The sequence below is a fragment of the Clupea harengus genome, chromosome 16 (genome assembly GCF_900700415.2).
Source record: "Clupea harengus chromosome 16, Ch_v2.0.2, whole genome shotgun sequence".
NCBI lineage: Eukaryota > Metazoa > Chordata > Actinopteri > Clupeiformes > Clupeidae > Clupea > Clupea harengus.
The window spans coordinates 18916111-18938115 of record NC_045167.1 but is presented as its reverse complement, the minus strand read 5'-3'; the positions used below and the strand labels follow the sequence as shown (position 1 = coordinate 18938115).

At 42.9% G+C, this 22005-nt stretch overlaps 1 protein-coding gene across 1 annotated transcript; it reads right to left on the bottom strand.

Annotated features, from left to right (window-relative positions):
* Positions 1-1232: 1232 nt before the first annotated feature.
* On the bottom strand, positions 1233-3523 carry rps16 (ribosomal protein S16). Its single transcript, XM_012815485.3, has 6 exons — positions 3437-3523; positions 3294-3345; positions 2554-2655; positions 1786-1882; positions 1559-1606; positions 1233-1422 (listed from the first exon to the last, which is right to left on the bottom strand). The coding sequence occupies exons 2-6, from the start codon at positions 3339-3341 to the stop codon at positions 1277-1279; spliced, it is 441 nt and encodes a 146-aa protein (XP_012670939.1). The 5' UTR covers positions 3342-3345; positions 3437-3523; the 3' UTR covers positions 1233-1276.
* Positions 3524-22005: the final 18482 nt, after the last annotated feature.

Here is a 22005-nt window from a genome sequence, read left to right as displayed (position 1 = left end):
AAGAAAAGAAAGGAAGGAGAAGAGAAATGTGCAGAGGAAAAAGGTAAATCCTTAAATCCTGTTCTTAGCCAAGAATGAAGGAGTTAAGAAGAAAATATGTACCTTATCATTGAAAGTCTTTCTACTCCCTGTAATAATCTAAGTTACACACACACAGAAAAGCCATGTTCCTGCTTTCATAAGCACATGATTCATACAAGGAATATATTAATACAAGGCACTTGATTCATATATTCTTAAGTCATTAACAGCGCTTGGAAATTATCTCCATCATTTTTTCTAAATTTGAAGAGTTCAACAAAGCGTTTTTTTTGTTTAATTCATTAATAAGTTATTCTTAATATTTTACCAGTGAAACATTTATTTTATCAGAACTTTTGTCTAAAGCATTAAAACATGTTTTACTTCTCACTGGGTGATCAATCCATATAATGTTCATGTCAAGCGCATGTCAATTGTATCAATTTTTAGGCTGGCCATCCCTTCTAACTTCAAGGCTAATCGGCCCAGACCATAATGTAAAGTAGGCTATAACCTCATCACCCAAAAGCTAAGTAATATGTTTTAGACAACAGTTCTGATCAATTTTTTTTTTAAATCACTGGTAAAATATTTGACTTTAACTGATGAATGAAACGAAAAATGTTTTTAACTCTTTAAATGTAGAAAAGATGTTTTAAGAAAAGCTAAATGGCCTATGTCACTGTCTTTTCTGTGCGTGCCTACTTTACAATATGGTCTGGGCCTTTTACATAAAGGTTAAGAAGGGACGGCTAGCCTTATTATTGATACAATTGACATGCACGTAACATGACTATTGAATGAATTAATCACCAAGTTCTGAAGTTCTTTCAACCTTAGCCTCTTTCAACCACTCCACACTTTGGGACCCTCTGGGTTAGAGGGTCTCATACACATCAGCCAGACCACCCCCTGATCTAGTTAAACATCACGAGACTATTGCATGGCACATTAAACAGACATAAAATCAAGATGTCAAATTCTGCGGTCACGTTTTCTAAACTGAAATAAAATAATGTGAGGTTCTCACAGGTTCTGTTGCATTCATAGTTTTCTGCAATGCACTGATTTACTAAATGAAGTAGATCTGTTGTTCCATTTACACCACAAAAGCTAACTTCTACCCATCACTTACCATGAGGACTGATGTATGAAATGATGTATGCCGTGATCTCAGGAACGAAAATCAAAAACACCCAACAACTGAGAAATTCTTTTCCCTCAATTTTATTACATGAAAATGTACAGGGCAAGTTTAACGGTAGGACTTCTGGTAGCGGGCTCGGGCTCCAGGTCCACCGAACTTCTTGGACTCGCAGCGACGAGGGTCAGCCACCAATAGAGTCCTGTCATACTGGATCAGGATGTCCTTGATCTCTTTCTTAGAGGCCTCATCGACATCTGCAGGAGGTGAACAAATTAAACATGTATTGAACAACTGATGTAGAGAAAAATCACCTCTCCTTAAAGATAAACTCCACACACACAAAAAAACACCCCACTGACTGAGGCTTTTGCCGTTTAAATGAGAACTTACATTTCTGGTAGTACGCCACCAGGGATTTGGAAATGGCTTGACGGATAGCTGAAAGTGAAGAGAGCAAAGACTTGATACAGCGAAATAAATAAAAACCACTGTTGTCTACGAGAAAGCACAGCGTTGATACCAGAATAGTCTAAGAGGGACACATTTGTATTTTTTAAATCTCAAAAACTGAAGGCAAGATGTGCTCCCTCTATGCGTCTTCCCATCCATCCACCTACCGTAGACCTGAGCGACGTGTCCACCACCCTTCACACGCACCCTGATGTCCACTCCAGCAAAACGCTCCTTGCCCAGCAGAAGAATGGGCTCCAGCAACTACGGACACAATAGCACGTAGCATTAGGTCACAACTTCACATTTCCTCAGCAAACAGTATGTAGATATGGATAAAGTTGGAATATTTTTTACTGAAATCCAAATCCTTATGGCAGTCAAGCTGTCAAAAATATATCAGTAATCAGATGTGGAGCTGCCTTTCAGCAGACACCCTTGAAAACACCTGGAACCAAATCCTTACTGCAAAAGGTCACCTATCTACACTTTTTATATATAAAATGAAATTAGTAATTTCCTTCCAGTAGACTGACTGATAGATCTACATGCTAGACGACATCTGCAAATGTAATATCTTCCACTAAACACAGGCAGATAGTTGGCAATGCCATACAGCAATATATTGTAGCCACACATGTGTACAACACAAAAAAACAACCAAGTGTACCACCCCAGGAAGTCTTGAGATAAGCCATTGGTTTCACTCACCAAATTCTTATTCATCTTAAATATTCAATCAGCCAACACGGCCAAACCATCCGAAACACTTAATGATTTATGGATCACTGACATAATAATGCTAATTTCTTGCCTTTCCCTCTCCCATCAGATATCATTACTTCTACTGAGACATACAACACATCAGACAGCTATTCATAAAGTAAATCGTCAGCACATCAAGGAACAGCCAAGACGACAGCAACATCACATACCTTGTACTGAAGAGTTGCTGGCTCAATCATCTCAAGAGGTCTGCCATTCACCTTGATGAGGCCATTTCCCCTCTTGCAGTGGGCAACAGCTGTGGCTGTTTTCTGTTTAAAACACAAACAAACAAGGTAATCGGATAAATGTTCTTGGTCTCCTTACCCAACACTTACTAGATCGTTCGTCACTTAACTTGTTCTGGCAAGCCTAATGCCCTCGACCAGGTTCGGTTACTAGCAAGCTAACATAAATTAGCTGACAACGTTACATTGCTATCTAACAACACAGGTGCGCTATTTAACTTAGACATGCCATACATTTAACTGCTATTTTTGAGGTAAGGTTAACGAGATTAAGTATGTACATGCTTTTAGTCACATTTCAGGAATTAGTTAATTACGTTATGTAGGCTGCTAACTAAATAGCGTTAGCTCCTTCCCTAATTGTATACCACGCACGGCTGGTCCAAGCAGCCAATGCGATAGGCGGTATTACTAGGCCGCATTTGATGAAACACGCGCTTAACTATAACTCACTCCTCTAAATCTATCGAGGTTAACATTTTGACGTTTCAAGAAACATTCCATTCGTTGTTCTATGACAACTAACATACATATGCTGTAGCACGTTGTAAAAATTGACAGTGAACTGCTGACAAGCTAACCAGGTAGCATGTTGTACGCCAATTCAGTAGCTAGCCACCTAGCTTAAAGGCACACGTGGATGTTTAATATTTTTTACTCACTTTGCGTCCAAAGACCTGGACAGATTGGAGTGGGCCTTTCGCTGGCATGTTTCTAGAAGACATAAAACGCAAATGAATGCTTCAAAACGTATATATAGGACAACAATTTTGTGATTGTCATAGGAGCTCAGCGGAGCACATACCGTCTTCAGCTGCGGTGCCGTACGGAGAGGCCGAAAGGGTTTCAAACGCCGAAAATCAGGGGCACAGACACGACACAGAGGAACATTTTACGGTAATAACTTGAACATGTTTACGACTGTGGGAGTGGCCAGAGTATAGGCTATTTGGAGATGTACGATTTAACATTAAATTAAAAGAAACCCAGGAAGGAAGGTAAAGTAATTTAGCCAAATGTATGTTTATATCCTATTTAGTAACAGGCATGGACAGAGTATAACCACTTACCAGAGTCGTATGTCTGTTTTGTCTACATGGCCTCTTAAAAAGTTGCCTGGCGTTCCACCTTGCTTGCATTTATACACCCCATATTTCTAAATGTGCAGTGCACAATTTTAATTGTCAAATTCAGCAAATTGCTCCTCACAGTCCGGTCAGTGTGTGCAATTAAAAAAAAATAAAAATAAACGTTTTCGTTCGTACACAGTCCTGGCTCTGTAAGTGAGAAACGAACATAGTGGCTCGGACCGAGCCATAAACTAATCCAATTGCAAAAACCTTGCAAACATCACCAACGGCCCAGTTGACACTGATAGAAGCTTGCCAAAAAACGAACTGGTGTCTTTTGGCAGTATAGCTAATAATGTCATGCTGTGAAGCTTTTCTTCCATTTTTGCAGGGTGTTCCAGAACTACATAGGGCATATCCTGCATGGCTAGTGGGAAAGACACAGGTGTTTATCTGTACTTCACATGACCATATGCTATACAAATGAATTTGAGGATGGTACCAACACTAGTTGCCTATAAAACCATACCTCAAAAGGTGTCAAATTGTTGCATTGTGTTACTTTAAAATGATAGGTTTGATGGTTGCTAAACGACTCCTCTACCAAAACCAACACCAAAGAGTTTGTTCAGATTCTGATGCTGCTGCCCTGATGACAGCTATGGTGAGGTTCCCCTAAAGTTAGATTTAGTTTTAAAATTATCTTTACACTACTGTAAGAAATTATATCTCATTCTCATGCAGCAGACCGATAATCTTCAGTAAATCTGAATGCATGCCTTCCCTCACACTGAGTCACAGCAGAACGCCTCCTGGATATACAGTAAAGCGGATAGGGCGCCCCCTTGAGGTGAACTTGTGGAAGCTGAGCTCTTCTCTGGTGAGACACATCCGGATCCCTTTAGGGTTCCTATATTTGTCACCTTTTTGCACATGAATTTGCCTGATATGTTTGGAACCCCTGGCACATTCTAGAACCTATGACTGCTTAAGTGGTAACAATGCAAAGTGCCAAAAACTTCAAGTGGAGTGTAATTAAATAATCTTAAACTAATGGCCTGATATGAGATATATTTTTGAGAAATAATTTTCATTTTAGAGATTATGTAACATTTATGGGTTTGCCCTTCAGTTTGCCATGAATAGTAATGGTGTATGTGTTTTTCATTAAAGCTTTCTTGTTGTGAAAAGTGCATTAGGATATGGAATCATTTTCTCTCTATAATAGAAGCAAGGTGTGCTGTGGTTTATAAGCAGCCACTGTTTTTACTTCATACTCACCCGCTCACTCACTCACTCACTCACTCACTCACTCACTCGCAAAGTAAACAACAATCAATTGTTTATGTTGAAAACAACTCATGTTCTACAGAAACACCATATAATTCATATCAGCATGCTAATGTTATATGTAACTTTTTAGCAGCTAGCTAGCTTCTATGTGTTTTAATGGATCTGATGGATAAAAGTGTTAGCAGCAAGCTAACAATAATGGTCGAGAACTTCAGTTACTTAAGACCTACAATATTCTTTTTGCCCTGACAGCATTCGTGTTGCATATAAACAACAAACCGATTTGATGTAGACATATAAGAAGAGGAGTCAACCAAAGGAGATATTTTTGTGTACAAGCAGAAGGCATCACGGACTGGCAAGACAGCAGAGGTGCTACGGGTGATCCTTGAGGCTTATGACCTTCAGGTATGTCTAGGATTAACTGCACAACAGTGATCACATTTTGTTTGTTACTGAAACTTTAATATTAGTTGATACTATGTATTATTAATTGCCAGTTTTTTTGTAAGTGTTTCCATTGAAACTCTCCTGGTAATTGTATTGATGGTGTTTTGCAGGAGGAAGAGGAGCCAGATTTTGATGATGCTCCTGTTGCTCTCCTTACATCGGGTCCCGACCCCTTCAGCTGCGAGAACATCTTTGAATTGGGTGCAGAGGATTTCTGAGGCATTTATGTTGTTGTTTGGCCTGACATATGCTTTCAATTTAGAATATCCCAAAAAACTCACGCACACCTTCTCATACAGAACCTTTGTATGTGTCTGGATGACAACAAACCTCTGAAACCGTCCTTACTCACCTTAAAACATTATTTGTTGAAATAAACGATTTGTTGTTGACTTGTTAACTTTGTAACGCTGTTCTTTAAAGCTTTGATGTAATCTTTTATTTTGTCAGTTGTTTTACAAGAAATATAAATGATGTGATACCTCTTAAGTTTTTCTCATCTCACTCTTTTTAATAGTCTTACATAGATTTGAATGTTTCTTGTAGAGTAACTTTCAGTTTGAAGTCAGTTTGTAAACAGAACCAGAAAATCAGTATATGTGGTCAATAATTGAAAATAAGTAGTGCTCACTTAAAAAAAGTTAGCTATTTAAGTATTACCTACTCAGAATAATCAAGCGGAGTTAACTTAAAAAAAGTAAGCTTAGTATTATTTACTCAGAATAATTAAGTTGAACTCTTTCACCAATATTAAGTGCACTGAACTTGATTTTTAAGGCTTAAAACTTAATTTTATTTTATGTTGTTGAGTGAAAATAATTTAGTACATAGAGATTAAAAGATTTAAGTATAAAAATATTTGAATATAAGTTCAGTGAACTTAAAAATTATGAAAACGATAACAAAATAAATCAGTTTAGCCAATGTATCATTTTTAGGTTAAGTTTACTTAAAAATAATAATATATGTACTCAAATGTTATTATGTAATCGGTTACATCAAAAGTTTTAAGTACTCTGAACTTGTTCAGGTTTACAGTGCAGTGCTAGTCAGAAGATTTCCCTCTTTACCCGCGTAATGCAAACCCGCCTACATACAAGACAAGCAACGTTGCTCAGCTAGCCGTACATCTTGGCTCCGACAGTCACACACAGCATTCTGTCTGTGAACATGCATGACCGTGCTAGTGAGACAGAGTCTTGACCCTTGTTGCTTGGAATCAGTTGATTGTTCTTCCACCCCCCCCACCCCCCGGAAGTCCCACGATCCAAAACTAGCCTGGCGGGCTCAGCGATAGATATTGTATAATTGTCCTTTTGGGTCCATCCCCTGCTTTAATGACAGTGACAAAGGTGTTTCTGTATTCTTGTCAGTGTATGTAGGACAGTACATCTCTTCCTTTTTTAAAGATGAAAAGTACTGATAACTTGACCTGCTCTATATAAAGCACATAATAGACAAAATGAGTCATAAATGAGTCATAAATGAGTCATCAATGAGTGATCAATGAGTCATAAATGAGTGATCAATGAGTTGTGATACAAACATGCTTACACACACCCATGTTTCATGATCGGAAATGTTGCCTACTGTACAGCAATAATAGGCACAGTATGATCATGTGACATATACAGTCCCCTCCCACTAGTATGAGAAAAGGGTCATAAGATATTAACGTTTTGGTGAATTAGCTTAGTCTCACACTGAAAGAAACGAGAAAAGTCCAACCTTTAATTTAAGTACATTTATTCTGAGAAATAAAAGAACTCATCAAGACATAATTGTTTTTAACAAAACAACATGTGCCAAAATTATTGGCTCCCCTAGAAATTCTTATAAACAAAATGTTACTGAAGCATCTTTTCATACTTTCATGCTTCACTTCGAGCAGTAATCCATGACTTCCTGTTTCACTGGGGTATAAATATGAGGTGACGGAGGCCAAATTCCCTTATTCATTCTTCAACATTAGAAAGATTAGAGCACATAACTAAATAATGAATTAGGGAAATTAAAAAGTTAAAATCAGCTGAAACTGTTACAAACTTGCCTGGAAGAGGACCCAAGTTTATTTAGCCCCTACGCACAGTGAGGGGAGATGGTAAAAGAGGCAAGAAAAATCCCCATGGATGACTGTGTGAGAGTTACAGAAAAATGTAGCATCTTGGGATCACAACGTTTTCCAAAGCTACCGTCAGACGCCACCTCTATGCCAATAAATTATTTGAAAGGCATGCTAGAAAAAAAGCCGAGTTTGCTTAACGCTGCAGGGACTTTGATTGGAACTGTGTTCTATTTTCAGATGAAACGAAAACTGAGCTAAAGGTGGGTTTGGCGTAAACAGAAGGATGACTATGCTGAAAAGAACCTGATCCCACTGCAGTCTGGTGGAGGGTCTGCGATGTTGTGGGACTGTTTTTCCTCCAAAGGCCTTGGGAACCTCATTAGTGTACTAGGCATCATGGACTCCATCAAATACCAGGGCATTTTAAATCAAAATCTGTCTGCCTCTGCCAAAAAACTAAAACTAAGTCGTCATTGGATCTTCCAGCAGGACAAGGATCCAAAACATATGTCCAGATCAACACAAAAACAGGTTACAGAACACAAAATCAGGCTTCTACCATGACCACCTCAGTCCCCTGACCTTAACACTTCCAACACCAAGGCCTTTTTTTGTTAGGTAGTCTGCCATGCCTGATATTTTTGTATATTTCACCTAACTAAAAACCATGAGGCAAAAGTGGTATTTATGATTATATTCTAGAACACCTCAGCAATAATAAAATGAGAGTAAAAGGAATGTAGTAAAAAAAGTTTTTTATTAAAATTAAATCTAAAGACACTAAAATTAAATCTAGTTTAATATAACATCTAGTTTAATATAACATAAGTTATCTGTGGGTCGAGCCAAAGTGGAGAGTGCACAAGGGAGGACCTAGGACCCGGGATGATCTGGAGAGATTCTGTAGAGGAATGATCTAAAATATCCTACTCTGTATTCTCCAATCTTGATCTTATAGGAGGAGACTCAGTGCGGTTTTATTGGCAAAGGGAAGTTGTACAAAGTATTAAATGAGGGGTGCCAATAATTCTGGCACAAGTGGTTTTGTTCAAAATAATTATTTCTCGATGAGGTTTTTTTTTCTCTCAGAATATATTTACTTCAATTAAGGGGCTGGATTTCTCATTTTATTGAGACTGTGTGAGACTAAGCCAATGAATCAAAAGGTAATTTTTTTAACTCATTTTACGGATCTTTACCAGGGGTACCAATAATTGTGGAGGGGACTGTAATTCCTATTTTACAATGCTAATGTAATTCTGTGACTTAATTCTTCATCGATATTGTTGGCTTTTCTTCAAAAAGGAATACTTATTGCCTTTGTGTTTCAACAAAATTACATATGCAAACAAATCACGAGACAACTATGTTCTTTTAAAATCAATGCGAGGTCATGGACACATTTCTCCGAATCACAATAGGAGTTTGTCCAGAGCACCAAACCCTTTGAGCAATGCACTGTGCACTGTGCTGGCATTGGCTATTATGTAATAATATGCACATGCATAATTCCCATCATTATGACACTGTTTATGGTTTGACCATTGCAGAATTATGAGTGTTGTTGAAGTAGTGCATATCTGTGCAGTGCACTTTGTAAATACTCTAGCAAATGTATTTAGAACCAACATAAAGCAACACACACACACACACACACACACACACACACACACACACACACACACACACACACACACACACACACACACACACACACACACACACACACACACACACACACACACACACACACACACACACACACACACACACACACACATCCTCACAATGCTGTGTGCTGATGTAACAAATGAAGGGACACAGCTGTGCTGGAGTGACGGTGTTCATATATCTGGGCATTCTCTGGCCTTGGCCATATTTGGACCGACTCCACTACCATCCCTCCAATAAAGGCCTTTTAGGGGCCACTGAAGTGTCCATTTAGAGCAGCTCATCCCCTTCTTTAATTGCCCCATTAAGGAGAAAGGGACCCAGGGAAACCAGCAGAGTGCCAAGCGTTTTGGAAGCTGTGTCCATCGTCGAGGAAGGAGAGTTCCTCTCTTTTTTTTGTGATGTATTATTATAAACATATCAGCCTCAGCCTGTCACGTCAGCATTAAAGTGCACAGCCAGGGGTTTCAGGCTGGTTTCACTTGAGCTGCCGCCGCCGCTGCTGTCTCTCATGAAAGTGACAGTGCAAATAGAGCAGTCCAGGGGCTTTTGTATGGGAATTCAGGTCAACTTTTCCCTAAGGAGCACAGTGGAGGCGAAGTGATACAGATACAGAGCAAGATGAGGTTGTCTGAAGAGGGCGACTGTGGGCTGCACAAGTGCGTTCAGATGTAGTGTCTGCATCTGGCCTGTAGAGGGAGCCAAATACATCTTCTCTTGTGATTGAGTTCCAGGCTATCAGACCCCAGTCACTGGTCCTCTAAGTACTTAGCATTTCAGGCAGCAGGAAGAGTAATGACTCATAGACTCCATCCCAATGTCCCCCCTAAGGCCTAAGCTGTGAACCCTCACAGACTTAATTGACGTCACCTGGTAAGTGATTGAGTGCAAGAGGTGGCAAGGGCTTGAAATGGTATGCGACATATCACGTTTCCGGGGTTCCCCTAGTAACGCTGTGTTTCACACAAGGGCGTCAGCAGTGGGGGAGTGGGGGGGCATATTTTGGCGGGGGGTCTGGGGGTTCTCCCCCATAACATTTTGAAAGATGTAGATGCAATTTCCCGCATTCTGGTGCATTTACCATGTTTTTAGATACAACATGATCTCTCTCTTTCATTGTTTTTCCTTGGAGTCGGCATGGTCTGCAATTACTGACTACTATTATGTTCTGGTAGACTGGGTAAACCCAGCCCGATCTGCAATCTTAAATAAGATTGAGCTTGGTCTGGTGATAGCCAGGATAATGTTTTGGTGTAATACACAGAGGACTGACACTTGACAACTTTGGCACTTTATTCTCCATTTTATGAGAGCAAAATATTTAAAAGGAGGATTTAAAAAGTCGTTAGAAAAACTAGCATGTTAGCTAACGTTAACTCCAGATTAGCTCACGGTTGTTAAAAAATAAACCACCTTCATTTTTTTTTGTAGCTACTTGAAAAAAACATCCTGGTCATCGCTTTCTGCCTGAAACAGACGCCTTTGAACACGGCCAAAATTGCCCAGTGCTAGTTGTAGGTAAATAGCTTACTTATCTAGCTATAATCATAATGTTTGCAGAAGGATCTTTGTGACTTAATGCTATTATAGCCAGAGAATGTCTCATAAGGGTGCTTTGGCCACTAAAGGGAAAACTTGGCCAACTCTGACTTACTTTCCTCTTCCTCGAAAAAAAACTCCTTCCATCTCGTCTGTGGAACAGCTAGCGCAATGCTTCAATCAAAGAGTATGGGAGTTGAATCTGGTGCGTGATGTGTAGGAAACCAGGAGAACGCGGAGTGGATTTCTATTGCTATGGGTATTCCCCCTACTGATAAAGTGGAACGGATTTGATTGTGAAGCAATGGAAAGAACGCTGGACCAGTCATGCACTAATATTTTGATGGCAAATGTGGGGGGGTCCAAACGACTTTTTTTTTTAAAGTGAGGGGGACGTGACCCCCCCAAGTTATATGGTGGCGACGCCCATGGTTTTACATCACAACGCTGTCAACTGTGGGTAATTCTCTCAGGTAAAATCTGCAGAAATGCGGACTTACGGAAAGTGTGCACAAGGGGCTCAAAAAGTCTGCGTAAGTGCCCTCATGCACCTGACGGTTTGACAGTGGGACAGCCCTGAGCCTTAACGGATAAAGCGGGTAACGCGTCTCAAATTCTGCAAGTGTTAACATTGGGACTGGGTCATGAACAGTTCAGCGTCCACTTGTGTCAAACTGGTGACGTCCATTTAGTGCACGTGGGCAGTGTGGTGGTGTGTACAGCTCCGTGCTGGTGATTAAACAAAAGTGGGTACTCATTAAGGCTTGTGAGGCAGAAACGCAGAGTGACGTGTGCGTGGGACCCTGAAACACGCACAGACCGCTAAGAGTCCATCTGATTCAGCTTCCCATGGAAGTGTTATTGTGATTCAGTGGTTGACATTCACTAGACTGGAACAACATCTGAAGCAAACATGCTAAAATAACTCAGTTTTCATGCAAGACATTCTTGTCGGTGCGTCAGATCAGAGCCTTCTCTTGGAGCACTGGCAGTTCGTTTTATTCAACAAACACACAGGCTGAAATTTGTATTCAGTGCCAACATTTCCATGGACAACATATTGACTGCATTGAAGAGCGCCCCCCTGTGGATGTACAGTGTGGTGGCATGTCACTCAGCAGCGTAGTATTGAGAATTATCTGGATTTTGTGTGAAATGTACATTTCACATGAATCAAAGACAATGTGTATGGCACAATGGATTCATTGGAAGTGACATTTGTTGAATGTCAAACATAAAGTCTGCAAGGAGAGGGAATAACAGACGGGAAACAGACAAGGAGAATCCCGGAAGTGGCATCGCTGATCCAGGCAGCATGTTATATTTTGACCGAAGAGGTCGGAGGTCACCTCAGTGTGGGCGGGGGGGGGGGGCTGCACAGCATGGCTGGAGCCTACGGGGAGCTGGAGATGGGAACACGCCAGATGTTCACATGGGAGACAGGAAGCGGGGACGACAGGCTTCCGACCTGTGGCGAGTGGGAGAGAGACCACGTTCCCATGATTCAGCGGTGGCCCCCAGCGGTTGTCACAGCATTCATCCTTTCACTTGACAGACACTAAAGACACACTCTCACTCTCCTGCAGCGACGGACGTGGATTTTAATGAAGTCAAATTTTCTTTTCAGATATTTTTGCTTATTTTACATGTATATGGTCTTGGAGGCTGGGTTATCATGACCTTGGCATAATGTGAGCCAAATGAAGATCCACGGTAGTGCATATGAGTGACGTTTGTGCACTCAAGAAAAAAAGAGGTGGAGAAAGGGGGTTGCAAGCCTGGTGTCTGGGCATACTCTTACCCTTAAAGGAGGGAAGAAGAAGATGAGTCCCTGCTGTGGCAGAGTCGAGCTGAAGATAGATAGCATCTTTGGAATCTGTATACACTGGTGTGACTCACACTCCTAGCCTCTCCTGACATTTACAGCGGGCATTGTGCTGTTTACACCGCACGCCAGTGCTCTGAAGACACCTGGCTTCTTTTATTGTCAGGGAGGCGCCACCTTCTTCCCCCCATCCCCTGCCTCCCTGACCCAGCCACTTCCCCATGGCAGAGAGGGCATCAAATGTGGCATGGCACTGCCCTTTTTGCTACTCTAACAGCTCCAGGTCCGGCCTCCCCGCCTGATCTGTGTCAGAACTCTTGCCCTGGTCAGAGATGCATCACAGAGGTCTGGCACACATGTACATGGTGTACTCCCTGTGGAGTCTGGCCTGGGTCTTTGTTGGCTGATGCTCTTCTTTCCCTTTTGGTCTATCAGTTTTTTTCCCCCAGAGAACTGTTCCTCCATTAAGCCGCTGCTTCCTGCAGGCAGCCATCTTGTAGACAGCTACAGTTCTTCTTATTAAAAAACAATTTACCTAGGAAGATAACTATTGTGGAGATATTTATGCAAAGGCCAGAAGGCAATATAAATATATCTGGAGAGGGAGTCTTATGTAAAAGTAATGTATAGTTAAAACACTCACAAGCAGGGTGTATTACATGTGAATCAGCAGGGTAACAGGAAATCAAGCTATTTACATTGCTTCCTATTTGTATGTTGATGTTTCTGGGGCATAAACATTGGACAGCTCTCTCCAGCTCTGTTTCATTGAAAGAAATACATTGCCGAAGTTGCCGGCGAGGTGGTTGCCTAGGAAACTCTGTGTGATGAGCCTGGATGGATGATAAGTAACCAGAGATAAATTTGTTTGTGTAGAGGGTCTTCTCTCTCGCTCTCGCTCTCGCTCTCGCTCTCTCTCTCTGTGTGTGTGTGTGTGTGTGTGTGTGTGTGTGTTTGTGTGTGTGTGTGTGTGTGTGTGTGCATGTTGTTGGGGGGAGGACTTGTAAAAGTGGCCCCTCAGGAGGAAACGTATAAGGTCTGTGAAATCATCCGCCGATTTCCTGCTGCGCATGGCTTTCCGCTCCTGCCCATGGTCCCTCCAGTATTCCCAACTGTCAGTCTCATGCTCTCTAGGCCTCTCGACCATTTTGAGATAAACGCTCTCAGATTACAGCTCTTGGTATGTCGTCCTGACACTTCTTCTCTCAAAACTCAGAGCTCGGGGGTCGATTCAAACTCGACTCGGCTGCACGGCAGGTAGAATCCCTTTCTACACCACCAGAGGAGCAGGAGAGCCTGCAGTCACCCGAGCGGCAAATCCAGAGGCTGGCAAAAATAAAGGAACACACCATATATGCACATTTCCTCCTCCTCCAGCGCACCGGCCTTATGGAAACACATCACCTGGAGCTCCGACCCCTGTGACCCTCGCCTGTCACAGCGCTGCGAGCACGAGACAACGGCCGCAGATTTACAGCAGAAGAGTCCCACCACCACCACCCCCCCTTTTTTTCAGACCTGCGATATCGTCTCATTTGACCATAATAGGTACTGAGGAGGCGGGGGAGAAGAAAAGGGGAAAAAAAAGTGTGGCTGGTAATTGAAGTTTCCCTGAGCGGCGAAGGGGCTGCCAAGCCTGGCGGCGGGGGTGGAGAGAGAGGGGGGGGGGGGGGGTTACCGGGGGTCTCGGGGGGGGGTTTGTGGCGGATACAGCGCTTCGGTTGCCTTGGCGACGGCAAGGCACTGTTCAGAAAAAGGTGGTGGTGGTGATGGGGGGGTGCTTATTAAGCAGAAAAGTGATGTCCCAGAGAGGCCTCTGAATGCACTGCCAGCTTGCCAAGGCAAATCATGATTGCAGCAACAGGTCCTGCGTTTTATATATCCAGCCTGCTCTTCAGGGCCTTCAGAGGGACACCCCTGTGCCCTGCCCCCGAGCTCAGAATGAATTTTCCGACAGTGTTTCCAGCGCAGTGTTTCCAGATAGGTAACCAAACCCCTTTTCTTTGTCACTGCACTTTTGACATAATGGGGTCCCAAGCATTAGGTAAGGGCTACCATCATGTCTGTCATAATTGCAGACAGATTTGGACTTGGGAAGCTCCTTTTAGGCAAATAAAGTCACTTTGCTTCATTTATAAAGTGCACCTGTTTTTTCCTGTTGTGTAAAGACATCTTAGCGACCTCTTATTTTATTGTTCGGGTAGTATTCACACTAATGCTTATAAAATATTAATCAAATTCAGCACACTAATGGAAGATAGCCTGATTGTGTCACACTGTCTCTGCCTCTACGCACCCCCATCCCCCCTCTCTCGATGGGGTTTGGGTTCATATGTGAGGCAGGGGTTGTGTCGGGCCAGATTGGACTTGGCTGCGGTCTCTGGTGCTCTGTCTAACATGGGTCACAGCAGCATCAGGCGCCCTATCTGATGGGCAAAGGAACAGTAGACCTGGAACTGCATACAATCTGCCATGGAAACATTATGATTCATTTGAGCGCTGTTGCTAATCTCTCTTGTCATTGCCATTGCTTTCACCTCCTCTTTTTATGTCTCTATCCCTCTCTCTCACTATCTCTCTTGCTTTGTGTGTGGATATACTTGCATGTATTCTTTTTCCTCTTCACTTTCTCGTTCGCTGTATTTTCTATCTCTTTATAAAAAGCCTTTTTTTTTTTACACACTGACACACACAGAGGAGACACGTGATGCTGCTGTTTACTGTTATTCACGTGGAGCTGTCATAGGTCATCCGTCAGCTGTCAGCTGTGTACAAAATATGTGGTATATACCACAAACATGCATGACACATATATAACACTTATGATTACTCAAAGCTCATAATAGCTGAAACATGTACTTGCAGTGGTGCTGATGCATTGTAGTGTCCGCATTCAACAATTTTAGCGTCTTTGAGAACTTTGAAAAGCGCTATATAAATGTGATGTATTATTATTATTATTATTATTATTATTTTACTTATTGTTATTGCCACTGTTGGTATGTCTGTCCATGCACTGAAAGACTTTGCTGTATCTCTGCGTTAAATCGCTGTGTTCAGCTGTGTTATGATATTCGAGAGACTTTGTGTTTACCATGTCTTTGTAATAATTCTGCTCACACTTTTTTTCTGGTGTCAGCTTCTGAATATGGATGTGTGTGATTGTGTGGACAAAATACTTTGGTTAGTCTTTGCCTGTGGGAGTTCTGTGATGGATCCCTGTGATATGTGTGCGCAAGTGTACATATGTGTGGAAGAGAATTTGTTAGTGTGTGCTTGTGTGTGTGTGTGTGTGTGTGTGTGTGTGTGTGAGTGTGTGATCAGGAATTGCATGAGTATCTCTATGTGTGTCTCTCTATGTAAACATATTTAGTGTGTTTGTCAAGAGAGAGTCTGTATGTGTGTATATGCAGGAAAGGCAGAGAGAGAGAGAGTCAGAGAGCGAGAGAGAGAGAGAGAAAGAGAGAGCAAGAGAGAGAGAAAGAGCGAGAGAGAGAGAGAGAGAAAGAGAGAGAGAGAGAGGCCAGAGAGAGCAAGAGAGAGAGAGAGAGAGAAAGAGAGAGAGAGAGCGAGCGAGAGAGAGAGAGAGAGGCCAGAGCTGGGAAGCTGGGTGCTGGGAAACAGGGCCAGTGCTTCAGAGGCCTCCACAGGAGCACTCCTTAAAAGGCCAGGATAGATGATGTCGTGGAGGCGTTCTTTTTTTTTTCTTCCCCCCTTTGCATTTTTTTTTTCTTTCTTTCTTTCATTTTTTAAGAGAGGAGAAGCCCACAGGCTTTGGGAAACCCATCATGCACATCAGGAGAGAAAAAAAACACAGAATGTGATGACTTCAGACAAATAGTCCATCAAAACCAACCTCTAGATCTGAGGGTGAACCCAGCATTGATCAGCTCAGAGGAGGGTTCAGCTGCACTTACCGGGCCTAAGATGATGGGTCAAACTTCAATCTACAGATGCTCAGATTATAAACAAATGATCTATTGAAACTCTGTTAGCTACAATGTATGGTTAAGATTAGGGTTAGGGGTTGGGTTTGGTAAAGGTGATGTTCAGTGAACAAGTAGAAGGACTGAACTTGAATTTCAACGAACCGTCTGTAAAGTCTCGGTAGGCGGACTATCCAAATAAAGTGTTACCTTTCAAGAGTTGGAGAAAGCAGGCAACCGTTGCACCACACGCATTCATCCCATGCAAGGTGAAGCTGAACGCTTCGAAGGTCTGTGGGTATGCTTCAAGTAATGACGGAGAACATGTTTATTGTGACAGTACACAGTGTTTGCTGCTCCCCCCCCAAAAATGTGGATCACTTGAAAGCCTCTTTTGGCTTTCTCTATGACCCTATCTGAAATACCACTGAGTCAGATAGCTAGTGGGAGGGGGAGAGAAAGGGAGAAAGGGAGATAGGGAGTGACAGTGTATGTTAAAGACTAAGACATTAGGAAAGAGATAGTTAGATGGTAAGAGAGGAATAGAGAGCGAGAGAGAGAGAGGAAGAATGTTTATGAGGGAGAGAAAGCGACCATCCTCTTTGGCAGAAGTGGCCCCTGTACTCGCAAGTTGACACGCGTCTCTGTGAGATGCACCAGAGCTCACGGCCCCCGTTCCAGACCATTTGCAGCCCCGCTGAAAACTGGAAGAAGAGCCCCCATCAATCCAGCTGTCACTCAGCACCGCACCCGGTCCTGCCGGGCAACTGGTGGAACAGGGTCAAAGAGTCCGGGGAAACCGTGAGTGGCTTCCCTCATTGGAAAAGCAGAAGAGGAGAGCCACATGAGAAGGTGGAGTGGGCATGTACAGGGGAGTGAGCGCGTGCAGATAGTTAAACCAGAGGTCATCAGTTCAGTAGAAGAATAACAGATGAGCACATTTCGTATGGTTGCTAAGGAGACCATCTTTAAGTCACGTTGACGCTCTCAGCTGTGCGATGCAGTGGAGCGGTCGAACAGATGACACGTCAAGGTATTCATGCTCATACTCAAAACCAGCATCCTGTCTTAGCAGCATTCATACAGTCAGTGACAGTTTGGGAAAGAAACTGGTTTCAAAGGTGCGTAACTGGTACTTTTGTCCACAGACTGCACTTACCCTAGTGGTACATTAAAAGAGAGTTGAGAAGTATAAAATCCCCATCACACACAGAAGTTCTCAGACGACAGCTGGTAGGCCTTTGGTTTCGGGGAGGTGGGAGGGGCTGGGGGGGGGGTTGGGGGGTCTTACTCACTTTTTCCACCACGACCTTTCGGGAAGGGGGTCAGGGAACACTTCATGTACACAATGCCAGTAAAGCCAAAACAGAACCCCCCCCCCCCTCAATAATCCCTATTGGGGCCAGTGATAGGGAGTAGGAACTTGGGTGTGTGTATGTCTATGTGTGCATGAGTGTGTGTGTGTGTGTGTGTGTGTCTATGTGTGCATGCCTGTATGCATGAGTGTGTGTGTGTGTCTGTTTGTCTATGTGTGCATGTCTGTATGCATGAGTGTGTGTGTGTGTGTCTGTTTATCTATGTGTGCATGCCTGTATGCATGAGTGTGTGTGTGTGTCTGTTTGTCTATGTGTGCATGTCTGTATGCATGAGTGTGTGTGTGTGTCTGTTTGTCAATGTGTGCATGTCTGTATGCATGAGTGCTTGTGTGAGTGTGTATATCTAAGTATGTGTGAGTGTGGGTCCGTGTGTGCATGAGCATGTGTACGTGTATGCATGTGTACTTATGGGGGGGCTGTCTCTTTGTCCCAGGATGAGCTGTGGCTCCTCCGTGGCGTTTGAAGTGCGTGTGGGCTGTTATTGTTTCCCCATGGCCTGGACCAAATCTACCAGACATCTGCTCCAATCTGTGGAATGCTCTGCACACTTTATGGACATATATGTACCAGTGCTTTGACGTACCCCCCCCCCCCCTGCCTATTTTTAGCATCCTTTTTGCCACTGGAGGTTGTCATTATGACGTCACGCCACCTCTCAAAATAAATCACTTTGTTTATCTTGGGTTGCGCACTGTGATGGCTTTTTTTGTGTCATGTTTGTTTGTGCTTATTTGCCGGTCCAGCTTTTATAAGACACGCCGGTCCACTCCGGTCTAGATGAACTAATGCTGTCTCCCAGGGGCCATTTTTTTCTGTCCCTTCCCTGAGTGTTTCCAGGGGCCAGATTTAAAGCTGTATTACACAATTCAAATCCAATCTACCTTTTGTCAAATTCTGCTAATTGCTCCTCTCGGTCCTCTAGCTGTCCGTTCTGAGTGTGCACTCAAGAAAACTCTTGATATTCGAACAAAGGGAATGGAATATTGGAAACAAACATAGTGACTCGGACTGAGGTATAAACAATTTCATCCAATCAACACGTTGCTTCAGGAGCATGGAAGGGAGGGGTATAATTTGATTGACGGTTCAGCTCAAATATCAAAAACTTTTTACCAGAATTGCAGATTGGGGGTAGGGGGGCAAGTAAAAACATGTTGAGCGGTTCTGTCAGGGTCTGTTTTTTTTCTCCGAACAAAGGGGGAAAACCACAAAGTCTGACAGTACAATTGCACTCTGTAGGACAGCCTGTAACTATATCTGTTATGAGTGTTTGTGTGTGTCTCTGTTTACAAACATAAGGAGATATCTGTAGCAAAGAGCCGTAGTCAAAACCAAGGTTTCAGGCACGAGAGAGCGTTTGTGCGTGGGTGTGTGAGTTTGTGTGTTGTTGAATGTTTATATGCATATATATACATATATACATATGTGTGTGTGTGTGTGTGTAGCTATGTATGTATATATGTGTGTCTGTGTATGTCAGTGTTTATATGCATTTCTTTGGGGCGGGTGCAGGTTTGTGTGTTAACCCGATATCCGCACATATACATATGTGTGTGTGTGTGTGTGTGTGTGTGTGTGTGTGTGTGTGTGTTAACCCCATATCCGCACATATACACAGACAGTGGGTGAAGTGTGAGGAAGGGGGAGCTGACAGCTGGCTGAGTGTGTCTGTCAGAGGACTCCTTGGAGACTCCTGAGAGTGAAAGTGCCGAGGGCTGTTTGAGGAAGCGAACACTGACTCTGCGTCTATGAGTGGCACCTCACCCTCACCCACACCTCAGAGCCAAACGCCTTATCCCATTCTCCATCCATCTCTCTCATTCCCCCCCTTTTCTGTGCAGGTATGTAATGGGGAGCGGATCGGGACTTGTCAAGGGCCACTGACAGCAGCATCAGTCATTGGTCTGTCTCCTCTCCTATGACATGTCAGCTCTCTGAGGCTGACTGCAATTACTCTGATCTGAGAACAGGCCTTTGGAAGAAAATTCACATGGCAACTGTTACTTTGGGCAGAGGGAAAGACATATGTTAGTCTGATAGATAGATACATATGGGTAAAGGTATTACTAACTAAATGTTTAATTGGTAAGTTATGAGGCCTGCCAAAAACTATATTCTAATGTTCTCTACTATTGTTTACTTGTTCATTAATTAAAAAATTCAAACCTGGTAGAGCCCCAAAATTGTTAGCATTTATATGTTATCATTTATTCATGTAATCTGTTGAAATCAAAATGGAAAATGGCTTTTTAGGTAAATGTTGGGAGGGACACAGGGACCTGGTGGGCCGCCACACCTGACCTGAGGGCCAGTGGACCATCAAAACAAAATCTGTGTTGAGTTTTTACCAGCCTTACCTTACCTGTCTCATTACTGCCCGTCTGACCAGCGTCTGCAGACAAGCCCAAGGCTGCATTTCTTTCCCAGTACCCCCGTGGCCTTGGCCAAATGAACCTATTAAAAAGCCTTACCCCACACTCCCTCTCATTGTGATGTCATTTTCAAAACACTCCGTTGTCATGTGGACAGGGTCTCAAATCATTGGTCATTAGAAGTGGCTTTAAATAGGGTGATGGTGGGTTTAGGCCAGGGGCTTGGAGGCCCGCTACATGGCAGTTGATTTGGGGACGGCAGTGTGGAGGTGGAGCTGGCCACCAGCCGAGGGTAATGGCTGTGTTATGAATGGGATTAAGGAGGACTTATTTCATTCTGTTTGTCTAATGAGGGAATATCTGTGTCTGAGATAAAGCCCCACTCTCTTAGCAGTTCTGAAATAATTATAGCCCTCGTTGATAGAAGCGTGTGTCCCTGCATAGTTTCCTTGGTCAGCGAGTGTTCCCAACTGCTCATGTTGGATCATATTTAGCTTTGAGGGAGCGAGACTGTTTATTTTTCAACATTAGGCTTATATAACAGCTTAAATTAAAAGCCAAAATTAACATTAAGCACATCTGTGCCATATGCTAAATTACTTGAGCAAACCCTCCCGGCTTATGTCCATACTGAAGCACTTGGAGTGATTCGCACTGCACCAGCATCTCTGTTTTGCATCATTACATCAAACAATTTACCGCCACTTCCACCTCCTACTCCTCCGCAGCCGAAAAGCTTCTCTGCCCCCAGCTCGCAGCTCGGTGATGAGTTAGTGACTTAGCAGGAGTCTTGCTCGCCTGTGAGAAGGAGAGAAGAACATGTCTCTATTTATATCTTCATCCCTAAAGGGGAGGGTGATGGTTCTGGTGGAGGTGGAGGTGGTGGTGGAGGTGGGGGGGCACAGGCGGAGGAGGGTTGTGTTAGCTTCATCGTGCAGACACACAGCAGGGCTGCTCTCCTTCTTCCTGTCTAAAATGGAGGACCACCGTTACTGTGTACACCAGCAGTGAACCCTCAATGGCTGGGAATGCAGCTGAGAGCAACAAGCAAAACTGAAGGTCGAGAAAGAGGGCAGAAAGCGAGAGATTTAAGTGGAATGGCACCTGCTAATGGATACTTGAAGCTGTCTGTATGTAGAAGAACAGCATCCTCCAAATCTACACATTAGTTCAGAGAACTAATCAGGCCTCCACTCTAGTTCTGCCTGCCTGAACATTACAAGTATTCACTAAACAGACACTTTTATCCAGGCCCTAAATTGGGATTTTTAAATGGGGGGTTGACCTTTGTGAACATGCGTGTGACAGGTCAAATAATTTTACACACAAAAGCCTACAAAATATGTGGCATGTGGCAGTGTGCAAAACTGCAGCTTATGACAAGAGAACCTTTCTGTAAGTACACTCACCTGTGTGCACTCACCTGTGTATCAGTATCAGATATAGAAATGGCGGGGTTAGGCTACCTCTAAAGGAGAGAATGCTGATATGAATTAATTCATATGAATGGACCAGTCTTTTAAATAATTACATTAAAAGAGAATCGGTTTACATTCTACAATATTAAAATACCCACATTAATCCTTAATTAATGATGTCACAGCTAGGAAATTATCAAACTAGCTTGCATTACCTACCCATGATGTAATTTGCATTGCTCTGAGATTATGTTCAAACCAGGCTATCTAGCTTGACAATTTCACTTCAACTTGTGCTTGCCAGCTAACTTAATGTAACAACTAGCTAGCTTGAGAAGATTTGAGGCAGCAAGTTGACACGTAGCCTAC

What these genes read in the sequence shown, in the direction of transcription:
- rps16 (XM_012815485.3), bottom strand. Translation starts at nt 3,341, where the DNA reads ATGCCAGCGAAAGGCCCACTCCAATCTGTCCAGGTCTTTGGACGCAAA. An exon ending in TCCAGGTCTTTGGACGCAAA is followed by an intron (nt 2,656 to 3,293) that starts GTGAGTAAAAAA and finishes TGTTTTAAACAG; the next exon opens with AAAACAGCCACAGCTGTTGC. An exon ending in GGTGGCGTACTACCAGAAAT is followed by an intron (nt 1,423 to 1,558) that starts GTAAGTTCTCAT and finishes CACCTCCTGCAG; the next exon opens with ATGTCGATGAGGCCTCTAAG.